The 16,858-nt window shown below is 35.8% G+C and overlaps 1 protein-coding gene across 3 annotated transcripts in view; it reads left to right on the forward strand.

Annotated features, from left to right (window-relative positions):
* The window catches only part of XKR9 (XK related 9), a 30,916-nt gene that overhangs the window by 10,834 nt on the left and 3,224 nt on the right, over nucleotides 1–16,858 (forward strand). For all 3 annotated transcript variants that reach the window (XM_070802662.1, XM_070802660.1, XM_070802661.1), the window contains one exon: nucleotides 12,208–12,410. In XM_070802662.1, the coding sequence (XP_070658763.1) occupies nucleotides 12,314–12,410 (97 nt within the window). In that variant the 5' untranslated portion in view covers nucleotides 12,208–12,313. The remainder of the gene's footprint in view (nucleotides 1–12,207; nucleotides 12,411–16,858) is intronic.

Raw genomic sequence — 16,858 nt, forward strand, 5'->3', positions numbered from 1 at the left:
TCTTTACTGTATTTCTGTCTCTTTTCCTTCTGGACTCCAAACAAATTTAAGATAGATTTTCTTGCTATATCCAACATGACTGTTACTGTTAGATTATTTATCTGAGATCTTTCTTGTTTCCTAAGATAAGTCTGTATTGCTATAAACTTCCCTCATAGAACAGCTTTTGCTGTGTCCCATAGATTTAGTATCATTGTGTTTTCATATTCGTCTCCATATATTTTTTGATTTCCTCTTTGATTTTGTCAGTGACCCATTGATTGTCTAGTAGCATATTATTTTTGTTTTTTATGCATTCTTGTAGTTGATTTCTAGTTTTATTCCATTGTGGTCAGAAAAGATACTTGATATAATTTCAATACTCTTAAATTCATTGAGACTTGTTTTGTGGCTTGTCGTGTGATCTATCCTGGAGACTGTTCGATGTGCACTTGAAAACAGTGTGTATCTTGCTGCTTTTGGATGGAATGGTCAATATATGTAATCTATTAAGTCCATCTGGTTTAATGTCATTTAAAACCAGTGTTTTATTACTGATTTTCTATCTGGATCTTACATCTCTCCCCTGATGTAAATGGGTGTTGAGGTCTACTATGTCAGTTTCTCTCTTTATGTCTGTTAATATTTGCTTTATGTGTTTAGGTGCTCCTATGTTGTGTATATATATATTTGCAATTGTTATCTTCTTCTTTGATTGATCCCCTTATCATTATGTAAGTCTTTTTTGTCTCTTGTTACATACAGTCTTTGTTTTAAGGTCTGTCTTGCCTGATATAAGTATTACTACCTCAGCTTTCTTCTGATTTCCATTTGCATGTAATACTGTTTCCTATACTTTCTCTTTCAGTCTATATGTCTTTAGCTCTGAAGTAGGTAGCATATACAGGTCTTGTTTTTGTGTCCATTCAGCTACTCTGTGTCTTTTGACTGGAGCATTCAGTCAATTTACATTGAAAGTAATTATTGTTAGATAATGTCTTATTGCCATTTTGTTAACTGTTTTGCAGTTCTTTTTCGTTTTCTTCTTTTGCTCTCTCCCTTTGTGATTTGAGGACTGTCTTTAGTGTTATGATTTGGTTTCTTTCCCTTCTTTTGTGATTCTATTATAGATATTTATTTTGTTATTACCATGTGAAAGTGAAGTTGCTCAGTCCAGTCCAACTCTTTGCGACCCCATGGACTGTAGCCCACCAGGCTTCTCTGTCCATGGGATTTTCCAGGCAAAAGTACTACAGTGGGTTGCCATTTCCTTCTCCAGGGGATCTTCCTAACCCAGGGATCGAACCCCAGTCTCCTGCATTGCAGGCAGATGCTTTTACTGCCTGAGCCACCAGGGAAGTCAACAATCTGTTTATCATACTGATATGTAATTATTTTAAGTTGATAATGTTTTAAGTTCTAACAGTTTGTAACAACCATGCACTTTTGCTTCCCATCACCCATATTTACTGTTTTTGATTTCATATTTTAGATCTTTTTGTTTTGTGTGTTCCTTAGATACTTATTATAGATATAGATGATTTTACTCCTTTTGTCTTTTAACCTTCCTATTAGCTTTATGAGTGGTTGATTTACTACCTCTACTGTATATTTGCCTTTACCAGTGAGATTCTTCCTTTCATAATTTTCATATTTCTCGTGGTGGTCTCTTCTGCTTAGAGAAGCTTCCTTAACATTTTTTATAAAGCTGGCCTACTGGTTCTAAACTCTTGCTTTTGCTCGTCTGTAAAATTTTATATCTCTCCTTCAAATCTGAATGATACCCTTGCTGAGTAGAGTATTCTTGCTTATAGGTTTTTTTCCTTTCATTACTTTGACTATATGCTGCCTTCTGGTCTGTAGAATTTCTATCAAAAAGGCAGCTGATAGTTTTACGGGAATTCCCTTGTACATGAAATGGAGATTCTACGTTCTTACTGATTTTTATGCTTAGTAATTAGAGATGTTGGAATAAGTAGATAGTCATTTGGAAAAAATAAGTAAACTATAAGTGGACCTTCACACAAAGGTCATACTTAGCTTATGCTCTAGCATGGTATGTGATCTTGAAAAGAGTTTAGCCTGTTCTGTAATGAAGGTGAAATCTTTAGAAATATATTGGTAGAAACATAGAGATGGGTACAATATTGGGAGAGTTTTAAAATGTTGCAGTTTATGTCTTCAGTTTCTCAGTCTTTGATATGACAGGACATGGGCACTAACTCCTCCTAATCAGAAGAAAATCTGAAAGCATAAACTGGAAGAATTTTGTTTCCAGAGAGACACTAAGCACCACCCACCTGCAACCCCCAACACCAAACCCAAACCACAAGGACAAGAAAACAGATTTTTTTTTCCCATTTGCCATTTAAATGAATAGACCACAGATCGTAGAAATTGACTAGAATGGAAATAAGAGGAAGTAATAACCAGTGTATGCAACATAAGAACAGTAAAAGTTTTGATTCAGTTTAGAGTTGGGATAATTTAAGGTTGCATATTATAGACTATACAGCTAGGTAAAATACCAGACACCAGGATAAATTTTAAATGACTCAAATATTTAACACAAGAAATGTACTATTAGAAAACATAGGAAAATTCCTTTATAGCCTTGAAATGGAGAGCCTTTTTAACCATAACTCAAAATCCCCAAGCTATAAAAATTATAGATTTGACAATAAAAATTGCACACAATAAATAAAAACAAAAAATCCCAACAAATAAAAGCAAAGCAAAAAGGAAAACAGTTTTCATAGGGGAAAATATTTGTAATTTTTAATAGAAAAAGACCTAGTCTTTTAATATTTAATGAGCTTCTGAAGTCAAAGATAAAAAGGTCATCCTCGCAGTTGAAAAATGGGGAAAAGAATGAGGATATTTTAGAGAAGAGGAAATGCAAATGGCTCTTAAGTTGTCTGAAGGATACTATACCTCATTCATAATTTAAAAACTGCCAATTAAAACTTCACTGAAATACTTTACCTACCAGATTGGTGAAAATCCAAGTGATAATACACTCTCGTGGTAAGGTATGGGAAAACAGGTATTCTCATACTTTGTTGATGGGAGTATGGATTGATGCAATCCATAACCAGTTCATAAACAGTTTGAGCATATTTCAGGTGCACATACCTTTAGGCCAGAGGTTCCTTTTCTGGATACATGTAAAATGACATATGCATAGCTTTTCAGTTGTAGTATTGTTTATAACAGCAAAATACTGGAAACAATTGAAGGTCTGTTGATAGAGTTTATAGTATATCTATGCAATGTCATACTACAATAACTATTACAAAGAATGATAAAGTACTTTATATACTGAAATGGCAAGATCTCCAGGATGTACTTTTAAGTGAAAAGACAGGGTACAGACAACAGGTATGATATAATACAGTCTATTTTTAAAAGGTGATGAAAAGGCATATTTACATGTGTTTGTATATGCATAAAAAACTCTTCACGATGAAAAAAAGATCTTCACAATCAAGATAATCACGATGGTGTGATCACTCACCTAGAGCCAGATGTCCTGGAATGTGAAGTCAAGTGGGCCTTAGAAAGCATCACTAATAACAAAACTAGTGGAGGTGATGGAATTCCAGTTGAGTTATTTCAAATCCTGAAAGATGATGTTGTGAAAGTGCTGCACTCAATATGCCAGCAAATCTGGAAAACTCAGCAGTGGCCACAAGACTGGAAAAGGTCAGTTTTCATTCCAAACCCAAAGAAAGGCAATGACAAAGAATGCTCAAACTACCGCACAATTGCACTCATCTCACATGCTAGAAAAGTAATGCTCAAAATTCTCCAAGCCAGGCTTCAGAAATACGTGAACTCTGAACTTCCAGATGTTCAAGCTGGTTTTAGAAAAGGCAGAGGAACCAGAGAGCAAATTGCCAACATCTTCTGGATCATGGAAAAAGCAAGAGAGTTCCAGAAAAACATCTATTTCTGCTTTATTGACTGTGCCAAAGCTTTTGACTGTGTGGATCACAATAAACTGGAAAATTCTGAAAGAGATGGGAATACCAGGCCACCTGACCTGCCTCTTGAGAAACCTATATGCAGGTCAGGAGGCAACAGTTAGAACTGGACATGGAACAACAGACTGGTTCCAAATAGGAAAAGGAGTATGTCAAGGCTGTATATTGTCACCCTGATTATTTAAAACTTATAAGCAGAGTATATCATGAGAAATGCTGGGCTGGAAGAAGCACAAGCTGGAATCAAGATTGCCGGGAGAAATATCAATAACCTCAGATATGCAGATGACACCACCCTTCTGGCAGAAAGTGAAGAGGAACTCAAAAGCCTCTTGATGAAAGTGAAAGAGGAGAGTGAAAAAGTTGGCTTAAAACTCAATATTCAGAAAACGAAGATCATGGTGTCTGGTCCCATTACTTCATGGGAAATAGATGGGCAAACAGTGTAAACAGTGTCAGGCTTTGTCTTTTTGGGCTCCAAAATCACTGCAGATGGTGATTGCAGCCATGAAATTAAAAGACGCTTACTCCTTGGAAGGAAAGTTATGACCAACCTAGATAGCGTATTCAAAAGCAGAGACGTTACTTTGCCAACAAAGGTCCGTCTAGTCAAGGCTATGGTTTTTCCAGTAGTCATGTATGAATGTGAGAGTTGGACTGTGAAGAAAGCTGAGCACCGAAGAATTGATGCTTTTGAACTGTGGTGTTGGAGAAGACTCTTGAGAGTCCCTTGGACTGCAAGGAGAGCCAACCAGTCCATTCTAAAGGAGATCAGTCCTGGATGTTCTTTGGAAGGAATGATCCTAAATCTGAAACTCCAGTACTTTGGCCACCTCATGCGAAGAGTTGACTCATTGGAAAAGACTCTGATGCTGGAGGGATTGGGAGCAGGAGGAGAAGGGGACGACAGAGGATGAGATGGCTGGATGGCGTCACCGACTCGACGGACACGAGTTTGAGTGAACTCCGGGAGTTGGTGATGGACAGGGAGGCCTGGCGTGCTGTGATTCATGGGGTCGCAAACAGTCAGACACGACTGAGCTGAACTGAAAGAAACTCTGGAAAGGGTATACATGAAACGAGTAACCATGAATTCTTATGGTCATGGGGGAGGGTGAAGACTGGGTAGTTAGGTCGTAGGAGTGGGATCAGTTCAGTTCAGTCGCTCAGTCGTGTCCGACTCTTTGCGACCCCATGAATTGCAGCATGCCAGGCCTCCCTGTCAGTATTTTCAAAAAGTTAGTAACTTCTTTTTTGATTTTTGATTTATGTGAATATTTTACCTATTAAAATAATTAAAGAAGAAAAGGAAAAACTGAATTAGGTTTGCTATTACTGTTAAACAGATACTTGATAAATAAACATTTTCCTCTTTTTGTCTTTCTTTTTCTTTGTGTTTTCTTGGTGCAGGAAGTGGCCCAAAACAGACATGAATAGTGTGAAATAAGCAGAAATTAAAACAGTTCTTAAAAGTGACCAAATTATCCAAGGATTTGTCTAAACTAAGTATGCAAAAACATGAAATATGCTAAACTACAGATTCATTTCCCTACAGAATAGATAAATTGAGTTTTTGTTGGTAGATGAAAGACAAGGAATGTCAACATAAATTATTTATTCGGTATAAGTATTTTGCTACTAAGTGTGTTCTTACTGCTTAGTGGTCTGTGGAGCAGAACGATTCATTTTCCAGAATATAAATTATATGACACTTCTGTATTTCTATTTTATGTATGACTTGTGATAATACCTTTTTCTTTGCCAAAGGAGATTTTTTCCTTTGATGGATATATGAAAGGAATTTGTTTTATTTACAATATGGAAGTTATTATCGCTCTTTTTAAATAGCTGGTAAAAAGTTCAAATTGTGTGAAAGAGAGTACAATGGGAGAAGAGTTTCAATTCCTCCACAGGTCCCTAGGCCCTTCTTTAAGGGGTGTCTTAAAGTGTGAAAGTGAAAGTCATTCAGTTGTGTCAGACTCTTTGTGACCCCATAGACTATAGAGACCATGGCATTCTCCAGGCCAGAATACTGCAGTGGGTAGCCTTTCCCTTCTCCAGGGGATCTTCCCAACCCAGGGATTGAACCCAGGTCTCCCACATTGCAGGTGGATTCTTTACCAGCTGAGCCACAAGGGAAGCCCAAGAATGCTGGAGTGGGTAGCCTATCCCTTCGCTAGCGGATGTTCCTGACCCAGGAATTGAACCAGGGTCTCCTGCATTGCAGGCGGGTTTGCGAAAGCCCCTAATTTTTTAAATGGGCATTAAATAGTTGAACATTTTTTCCTTACCTATTTTTCTATTTAAAGCTCTTTTGGAGAAGGCAATGGCACCCCACTCCAGTACTCTTGCCTGGAAAATCCCATGGACGGAGGAGCCTGGTGGGCTGCAGTCCATGCGGTCACCAAGAGTCAGACATGACTGAGCGACTTCACTTTCACTTTTCACTTTCATGCATTGGAGAAGGAACTGGCAACCCACTCCAGTGTTCTTGCCTGGAGAATCCTAGGGATGGGGGAGCTTGGTGGGCTGCCATCTATGGGGTCACACAGAGTCAGACACAACTGAAGTGACTTAGCAGCAGCAGAGAGAGGTCATCTGGTAATGTTCAAATTTCCTAGGGTGCAATATATATGAAACTTGAGAGTCTGGGCCCTTCAATCCCTAAATATGTGGGGATTTTCCTAGATATGTTACTGTTGTTGATTTCTCATTCAATTTTATTTTGATCAGAAAACATAATTTGTATGATTATAGTCTTCTTTAATTACCTGACTTATTTCATGTCCCAGCACAGAGTCTAACTTGGTGAATATTCCATGGGCATTTGAAAAGAATTTGTAACTTGCTTTTGTTGAGTGTCCAACTTTTTGAGATCCCATGGGCTGTAGCCCACCAGGCTCCTCTGTCAGTGGGATTTCCCAGGCAAGAATACTGGAGTGGGTTGCCATTTCCTTCTCCAGGGGATCTTCCTGACCAAGAGATTGAACACCTCTTCACTGTGTGCGGATTCTTTACCACTGTGAGCCACCTGGGAAGCCCCTTGTTGAGCATGCTGCTGCTGCTGCTAAGTCGCTTCAGTCGTGTCCGACTCTGTGCGACCCCAGAGACGGCAGCCTACCAGGCTCCCCTGTCTCTGGGATTCTCCAGGCAAGAACACTGGAGTGGGTTGCCATTTCCTTCTCCAATGCATGAAAGTGAAAAGTGAAATGAAGTCTCTCAGTCGTGCCCGACTCTTAGCAACCCCATGGACTGCAGCCTTCCAGGCTCCTCCGTCCATGGGATTTTTCCAGGCAAGAGTACTGGAGTGGGGTGCCATTGCCTTCTCCGCTCGTTGAGCATAGTGGTCTATAAATGTAAATTATGGCAATATGTTGATAATGTCATTAAAGTTGTCTATATTCTCACTGATTTTTTTCTTTTGGCCTACCTTTTCTTTCGTTTACTGAGAGATGAGTGTTAAAATGCTCTAAGATAGTGGATTTATTTTTTTCTCCTTGTAGTTTTGACAGGTTTTGCTTCATGTGTCTTAAAACTCTATTATTAGGTATATTCAGATGTGTTCTGGAAAAATTGATTCTTATATCATTATGACATGATCCTCTTTATCTCTGTAAATGCTCTTTGATTTGAAATCTATTTTGTGTGGTGTACTGTAATAGCCATACTAACTATTTTTTGTGATTGCCCTTCAAGTTGTCTGTATCTTTATGTATAAAGAGTGAAAGTGAAGTCGTGTCCGACTCTTTGCTACCTCCTGGACTATACCAGGCTCCTCAGTCCATGGAATTTTCCAGGCAAGAATACTGGAATGGGTTGCCATTTCCTTCTCCAGGGGGTCTTGCCAACCAAGGGATCCAACCCGGGTCTCTCGCATTGCAGGCAGACGCTTTTTTACAGTCCGAGCCACCAGGGAAGCTCAAGATGTATAAAGAGAGTCTCTTCCAAATCACATAGAGTTGAATCTTAATTTTTTTATACAGCTTGACAGTCTTTTATTAATTGAAGTATTTAATCTATTTCCATTTCATATATTATTGCAATTATTGATATAGTTGTTTTCTGGGCCTACATATTGTTTTCTTTTTATATTTTCTGTTTGTGTTTATTGAGCTTTATGTTGTTTTTAATCAACTTTGGAAAATATTTTTGGCCAGTATGTTGTAAAGTTTTGTTTTTTCCTGTCCCATTTTCTCTGTTTCTTTTGTGACTTCAATTGCACCTTTGTTATGAGGTTCTGTTAGTTTTTTTCCTAATTTTTTCTCTCTGTGTTTTGTTTGTTAATTGCAATATCTGGGTCATCTGTTGGTATGTTTCTGTTAATTGGTATGTTTCTATTACCTGGTTTTCTCCTTTAGCATAAGTTATATTTACTCTTGATTTGCATTAAGAGTGAATTTTTTTTTACTCAAGTAAAAAAGATTTACTCAAGTAATTTTTTTTATTGTGTAATGGGCATTGTGATTGATACCTTGTAGTGACTGTAATTTCTGTTATCTTCCATTGAAGAGAAAGCAAATAGCTAAATTATTGGCAAATTACCTTAATGTATTACAGAGGCTTGGTTTAAGCTCTATTAGGGAAGGTCTGTTTTGCTTTTGTCCTTAGTCCTAAGGAGAGTCTCACAGACCTGAAATATGGTCTTTACTTCTAAAACATGGCCCTTTTGGGGTTTCAATGAGATGTCTGAAGTATTTACCAAGCTCCTTGAATTTGATGGATTGCAGACTCCAGACTCTTCCTTATGGTAGATAGCTGCTGAAATCTCTGCCCAGCTCCCGTTTAGACGTTGTTCCTCAGTTCCGTGGAGTCTCACCCTACGTATACATAGTAAGGGTTTGACTGAGGATTTAAGGAGAGTATATAGAGATTTGGGGTTTCTTTTACTCTGTGGCTCCCTCTTTTCTGAGGTCCCTCTTAATTTCTAACCACTCTGGCAGATTCAACCTCAGTCCTCTGACTCTTTGAGCCAATAATAATTTGACTTTCTGCTTGAACTGTGTCTGCTTTGTGCTGTTGGACTGTGCAATGCTATTAGAGGAAAAGCCACATGTGCTTCTCATGTGTTATGGTTCCCTTTTCTCAAGGGTTAAGTGACCTCATGCTTCTTCCTGCTTTTGGTTGCTCTTTAGTGACTTGTTATCTTTAATATTTTGTCTATAATTTATCATTGTCATCAGTAGGAGGGTGAGCTTGATGCAAAGAAATCCATCATTACTAGAAGCTGTTGCCTCTTTATCTCAAATAAAATAATACATTGTGGTAAAATATGCCAAGAAAGCTCCTTCTGTTTATTTTTCTTTGGCCTCTTCATCATTTATTCCATAAAACTGAAACAATATCCTGTTGATTAAAAAATTATATTCATACTCCCCTTAGCATGAAATTATCCTTAGATAAGCAGAACTTTGTATACATTTGCCACTAAGTGCTACAGATTTGGACTTCCCTAAAGTGCCTGGAAATATTAATGTGCACATCTGTGAACAGCCTCATCTGTTTTTTTTTTGTTTATTTTAACAGGCATTGACATAGCACTTAACATGTGCCAGTTACTGGTCTAAGCATTTTACATGTGTTAGTTCCTTTAATCCTCATATCAACCCAATGAGGTAGGTATGATGATTACTCCCTTTTTCAGATGAGGAAACTAAAACATCACTAGGAAGTATTGGAGCAAGGATTTGAATCCAAGCATCCTGGGTTTTTTAGAATCATTACTTTTAATCACTGTACTCTGCTAGCTCTCCCCCTCTGTGCTGCCTATATTAATTTGCTCTGAGCATGTATCTATAATTTTTGTGTGTTTTTCAAGTTTTTCAGTTAGTGGTATCTATCTTCTTGCTTTAAAAGGTTAGATACCTTTAAGAACAGGAACCACATACTGTATTGCTTATTAGTCTTACATAATATACCTACAGGAACTCCTTATTGTGCCAGATACCCAGAAAAAACTCAAACACAAATTATCTTATGAATCTGGCCTGTAAATCCTGGACAGTGTTAATCATTTTTTCCTGTGCTTTTACAATGTATCAATAGTATTTATATTTCTGTTGAGTGGTTATTTCTTCTGACTCTTATTGCAGCTAGCAGTTTATAGGCTTGATCTTCCTACTAGGCTGTAAGGTCAATGAAGGTAGAGGTCATGTCTTCATCATTTTTGTAGACCCTCTACCCTGGCATCTAGTCCACATGGAATATAATGGACTATGTTACTCTAAAACTTTTATGGTAAAAATATACTTTTATTTGCTAGGTGAAGAATCTTTGCATATTCATATATGTATACATCATGTTTACAATCAAAATATATTTATGTCTTTCAACTTTTCAAAACCTTTTCATATCTACTGTCTCTTTATGGAAAAATTGTCATGAGTTTTTTATTTGTTCATTCCTTCAGTAAATATTTTCTGAGAGCCTGCTGTGTCCCAGGACTATTCTAGTTGCTTAGGATATGGCAATTAACAAAACAAAGTCCCTGCTTTCATGCAGATCTCATTCTTGTGAGAAGGTACAAATAAAAATATATAATGCATCAAGTGATAATAAAGAAAAATAATAGGATAAAGAGAATATGAGGGATGGTGTGATCTGGAAAGATATCAGTAAGGACATGGCATTTGAATAGAGACCTGAATGAAGTTAAGGAGTAAGCCTGTAAAATCTCTGGGGTTTAGAAGAGTTCCAGCAAGCGGGAGTAGCAAATACCAAGGCCTTTAAGTTGGGGAAAAAAGCACGAATAGGACCCTGGAAGTGTGGGAGACTTGAAAGGGAAAGACAGTGATATAGTGTGTGTGGGAGTCAGATTACAGGGGGCCTTGTAAGACGGGGTAAAGACTTTGTGTTTTATTCTAAGTATGATGGAAAGCATTAGAACATTTTGACTGAAGGGATGGCATCTGGATTATGGTTAACAGGTTCAACCTAGATGCTTTTGAGGGAACAAGAGTAGAATCAGAGAGACCAGTTATGAGGCTATTGAAGTAATCCAGGCCAGAGACATTGGCTGCTTAAACTAGGATGGAGGCAGTGGAAGAGATATGTGTGTAGATTTGGATATATTTGGAGTTTGAGCTAAGAACCAAGAGAAACTGCTGGGGAAATTTTATAGTTGTTAGAAAAAGAAATTGGAAAGTATTCCCACATTTTGTTCTGAGCAACATGATGAATATTAGTGCCATTTACTGAAATGGGAAACATTGACAGAAAGAGCGGGTTGAAGCAGGATATATATATCACTGTTGTAACTTTATATATGAGGAAACAGATTATAAATGAATTTTGATAAGCTTTGGCTAGAATCCTGATTGTCTTATTGCTAGCCTCAGCTATTTTAAAAATAATTGTTTCAATTATTTTTGTCATTAATTTTACTTGAATGATGATAACTCATGTTAATTTAAAAATTCCTTGTAAAGAAGAGCCCGAGCAAGGATGTTTTAGGAGTCTTTGAAGTTTTATATATTTTTCAGGATGCTGATGGTCACAGAGACTAATACTAATACTTGAATAACATGGGTTTGAACTGTGTGGGTTCACTTATATGCAGATCTTTTCAGTAGTAAATATTACAGTACTACCCGTCCACGGATGTGGAACTGAGGACACAGAGGGCCAACTACCAACTATCGATTATGCATGAATTTTTCAACTGCACACAGGGTTGGTGTCCCTAAATCCCATGTTGTTCAAGGGTCAAGTAATTATTTGCTAGATTAAATTGAAAGAAGATTCAGTCTTATCTTCAACCTTGACATATTCATAAGGGCATTATTAATATCTGTCTTATAATTGAGATAAATTGTATGAAGTGGACATTGCAGTTTGTCTTTCAGAAAGTAGTGGTTAGCACTAAGAATCATAAAGATTTGGACTCTAGGTCTGCTCCTGACACTCTGTGTATCTTTCAGCATATCATTCTAGTTCTCAGTCTTACTTTTCCCAGCTGCTAATTGAGAATAATACCTACTCATGTCTCATAATTATTTTGAAGATGAAATAAGATCATGTATGCTTAACAGTGCTAGCACTCACACATCAAACATCCAATAAAAATTGTGGAGTCTTGAATCTCAATACAACTACTATGAAATGTTTACAAAATTGTAGCAGATAAATTTTGTGGGAAAATTCTATACTTAAACACATATTGCTTTTTTTTTTTCAAAATTATTATGTATATGAACACACATGAAGAATCTGTTACTGAAGATAAATGTTCATGTTTACTTTACAGGTATTGGTTTGCCTTGAAACAAGGTTATCAAGTGGCTTTCAAGTATAGCAGCAAAACTGAAAACTTCGTGGAAAAACAGATTAATGATAGGGTGACAGATTTGAGCATGCTAAGGCTGTTTGAGACCTACCTGGAAGGTTGCCCACAACTTGCTCTTCAGCTGTACATCTTTCTGGAACATGGTCAAGCAAATTTCACTCAGTGTAGGTCTTTCTTAATTCTTTGTGTTAGATGGATGCCACTGATATCTTATGTCAACTGTGTAACTCTTTGGCAGGTTTTATATTTATTTTTATCATTTTTTAAAGAGTTATTTGTTATTTTTGAAAAGAAGTATATAGTTCAAATATCAAAAAATATTTAAAGGTGTACTGTCTCCTTCCCATTCTTCCAATTCTTCTCTTTGCCTAAAATGAAACTACTATTAGCTTTATAATGATTCTTTCAGAAAAAATTTTTTTCAGAGCCTATCTTTATTCTTTTTTTTTATAGAATGGTAACATGAAAACTATCTTTGTTGTTTTTTTTTACTTAATGTATGTCTTGCAGATCTAAACATATTGGTACAGAAAGAGTGCCCGCATTTTATTTTTATTATCTGCATAGTTTTACAATTATAGATGTATCCTGAATTATCTAACAAGCTTCTTTATGTTAATTTAGGTTGTTTCTAATATTTTACTGTTGGAAAAAAATTCTGCAGTGAATAATCTTATGTATGCATCCTTTTGCATGTTTGAAGTTTATCCATGGGGTAAATTCCTAGAATTAGAATCATTGTGTACAAGTGCACCTGCTACAAAACTAATGTTGGCTTTGCAAATTGGTCAATATGTTGCTCTTTTATAGCAGATTTTCTCGTGGTTAAATGTAAATTTTAAAAGGACAGTTTGATATTTCTATTAAAAATATTTTAATAGGTGTTTATTTTGAGATGTTAAAAAACTAATTATTTGCTAAAAATAGTTGCACTTTTCATTAGTGATGAGGGTTCCATGTGGTTTTGGATTCACCTCAGAGTAGTAGCAGATTGTCCTCTCCCTTGGAGTTTTCTCTATGCTAGATTTTCTTGTAAGATGAGTTTATTCTCCTAAACAGTCTTCCTGTTTCCAGTTTCCCTCTAGATGTAGTCCTTTCTAATATTTTCATATTTGTTAGTGTAACATTGAAATGAGCCTACAGCGTATGAGATCTCTTTTTCCTTGGGATGCCCAGAATAGTTGTATATTATATAGTCCCTGAAGCTAAAAGATCAACATTTAGAGCTTACAACCTGTACTTTGGTAGATAACTGTGGCTGCTTCTGTGTGGTGGGATTATAAATGATTTTACTTATTTCATCTTCTTTGTATTTTTCTGAATTTCAAAATCTTTATAGTAACCATGTTTTGATAATTAGGAAGAATAATTCAAAATGTAAAAAAAAATCAATTTGTGTATAAAACGACTTGAGAAAACTGAGCATATTCTTTTATTTTGCTCCTTCCTGAACTCATGCTAAAGAGGAAAGTAAAGGAGTGAAAACAATAAAACTCATAAGGACGAAGAGAATGCAGAGTAGAATAGCAGACTAGAAATATCGGTAAATATTTAGAAGATGGAAAGCAGATGGAAAACTTGGGTTATTCAAATCAGGTCCACCACCACCAAAAGGCTAAATTATTTGAATCAATTCTCCTGAAATTATCTGAAACAATTGGGTATATAGTTTCAAAATTCTTCATAAAAGCTTAAAATAATCTGATACAACAGGCCAAAATATGCATGAAAGTGGGAGTGCAGCAGGGTTGAGTAGTACTGTGAAGGTATTTACACTCTGAGGAGTTTTACAGAAACATACACAGCAGATTCAGTTTTGATGGCTTCCCAGAGTCCAGAGGACTGGAAACAAAACTCAGGGTCCTCACAAGGGGAGGATATTTAGTAGAAAATCCTACTTGTAAAGCTGATATGCCAGAAGGCACCCTTCCTCTCCTCAGGGTAAAAGTTAAGCTACCTACTTCTAAATGAAAATTGACTGCATAAACAAAAATAATACTATGTGGCTAAGGAAAAGAATGAAAATACAAGACAGAAATAAATACAAGACAGGTAGAAGATGAATGGAGTTAAACTGTCTTAAATGCCTTATACAGTTCAGGAGAAAGGTAAAGCAGAAATGAATCTGGGCTTTTTAAGGTGTAAAATAATTAGACCCTAGTTTTTTTTTTTTAAGAATATATTATTAGGAAGACAAAATTAGATATTATGTTAGTCTGCTTGGGCTGCCATAACTACCACAGACTGGGCAGCTTAACCAACAGAAATATATTTTCTCATAGTTCTGGAGACTAGAAATACGGGGCCCAGTCGGGTTGATTTCTGGTGAGGACTCTGGGTTGCAGATGGCCACCTTTTTGCTGTGTCCTCACATGTCTTTCCTCTGTGTATGGAGAAAAAGTGAGATCGCTGGTATCTCTTTGTCTTCCTACAAGGATACCAGTCCTGTTAGATTCAGGCTCCACCTTTATGACCTTGCCAAACCTTAATTATCTCCCTAAAGGGCCTATCTCAAAATGTAGTCACATTGGGGTTTAGGGCTTTAACATATGAATTTAGGAAGAATATAATTCAGGCCATAAAAGGTATGAAAATAAGCATTTTTTAAAATATAAAAAATAAGTAATAGCAAATTATAGGGATAAGAAATCTGACCAATACCACAAATTTCACAATAGAAAGAAAAGTAATATCTTTTTCTTATTTTAATGCTCTTTAATACAAATTTTTAGTATCTGATTGGCTTTTGATTTGATAATGATTTTATAATTTCTGTAGAAAAGAAAAATTCAATCTTTTTTGTAGTGCAGTTAACAGAAATTTTATTTTTTAATTTAGAAAAGTTTCAACTTCACAAATTATTGATAATGTTATATGTATATTTTTGGATTATTGTCACATTTGAAACAAACTCTACCAATTTTTTCAATAATGTGATTTAAGATCAGGGTATATCAAGATTTTTTTTTGAACTGATTTTAAATACTGTTTGAATTGACAACACTAATTTATTGTTGTCTAATTTAGTAAATAGTGGGAGTCTTGTTTTTTTCAATAATTTGTCAATAATGTCGAATCAGAAGAAGTTAAAAATAATCTGTATAGATGTAATTGGGCAAAGTCATTCCATACTGAGATAAATGCATAAACAAAGGCATGGTTTGGCAAAGACAAGGAAATTCAGTTTGGATAAAGTGTAATGTACAGATTAGATTAGCAAAATGGGCAGAAAAAGTATATTGGAAACAGGTAGGTAAGCAGGAAATGGAAAATAATGTCAAACAAATAGTGTCAGGTGGACAAGGATAGATAATCATGCCTTAATGTTAAGGAATCAAAGACCTGTTGATGGCAGGGTAGTGACGCGTTAAGATAAGGCAAACTGCTTGAAAATCCTAGATCTGTTACTTACTCATAATTATCCAAGCAAATTTTATAAACAAATCCTCCTAAACCTAAACTCTTCTCAACTCAATTTCCTTTTATCTAGAGCCCCCAAATGATGACAGTTGCTTCAGTACACTTAGGGGAAAATGTGTAAGAGGGAAAATAGGAGTAGAAACAGGGAATTTAAGCAATTACAATTAAAACATCTTATTTTTCCAAATTTTATAAAAGTATATGACAAAGTGAACACATTGCCAGGGCTTTGCCAGGCTTGGAAGGAGTCTGGGCAAGCATGGGTCCCTGAAATTTAAGCTTCATTATCTTCATGATACATCTTCCTGTGAGATAGAAATTTTGATTAATTTTAAACTTTAATAAGTTTAGTATACAGGTTGTGATTTCTAGGGAAGCCTTCAAAGAATAAAAGCAGTGTATCTCTGAAGGACATGTGTTACTAGATTGAAAAGTTGATAAAATGGCCCACACCAAGCCTATCATTATAACATTTCAGAGACTTAAAGATTTTAGAAGATTTGAAAGAAAATAAAGATTGTTTAAATATAGAGAAAGTGAATAGCTTTGAAATTCTTAACTGTAACACTTGAGATTAGAATTTAAAAGATAAATTACTTCAGTGGAAAACTTTCATTGGAAAACATTTTTAAACTTTGAATTCTATTTCTGTTGAAACTGTATATCAAACATGGAGGGTAGAATAAAGACATTTAGAGACATTCATGCTCAAAAGTTCAGCTTAAGGGCAGCTTTTCTCAGAAATGTCTGGAGAATGTTTTATCCAACCATGAGAATGAAGCAAGAAAGAAATAATGGGAAACAAAATCAACAGTGAAGAAAGGTAAAGGCAAGTTCTGGGAAGACAGGGAAGCAAACCTTGACAACAGCTACCTTTGACCATAAAGATCATATTATTATTTTAAAAAAAGCTAATAGATGTATCTGGGGAGTTTAATTAATTTGAAGAGTTTGCTAAAAAAATATTTATGAGTCATGAAATAATAAGCAAAGTAAGGAATAATGAAATGTTTTAAAAATATTGCATTGTATACTTGAAAGTTGTCATGTTGACCTACCAAAAATGTCATGGGGGGATGAGGTATTAACTAACCTCATTGTGGTCATCATTTTGTGTATATATGTATATCAAATCATCACATTGTAAACTTGCATGTATATTAATAATATCTCAGTAAAGCTGAGGAAGTTT

This window comes from Bos indicus, chromosome 14 (genome assembly GCF_029378745.1).
Source record: "Bos indicus isolate NIAB-ARS_2022 breed Sahiwal x Tharparkar chromosome 14, NIAB-ARS_B.indTharparkar_mat_pri_1.0, whole genome shotgun sequence".
Lineage (NCBI taxonomy): Eukaryota > Metazoa > Chordata > Mammalia > Artiodactyla > Bovidae > Bos > Bos indicus.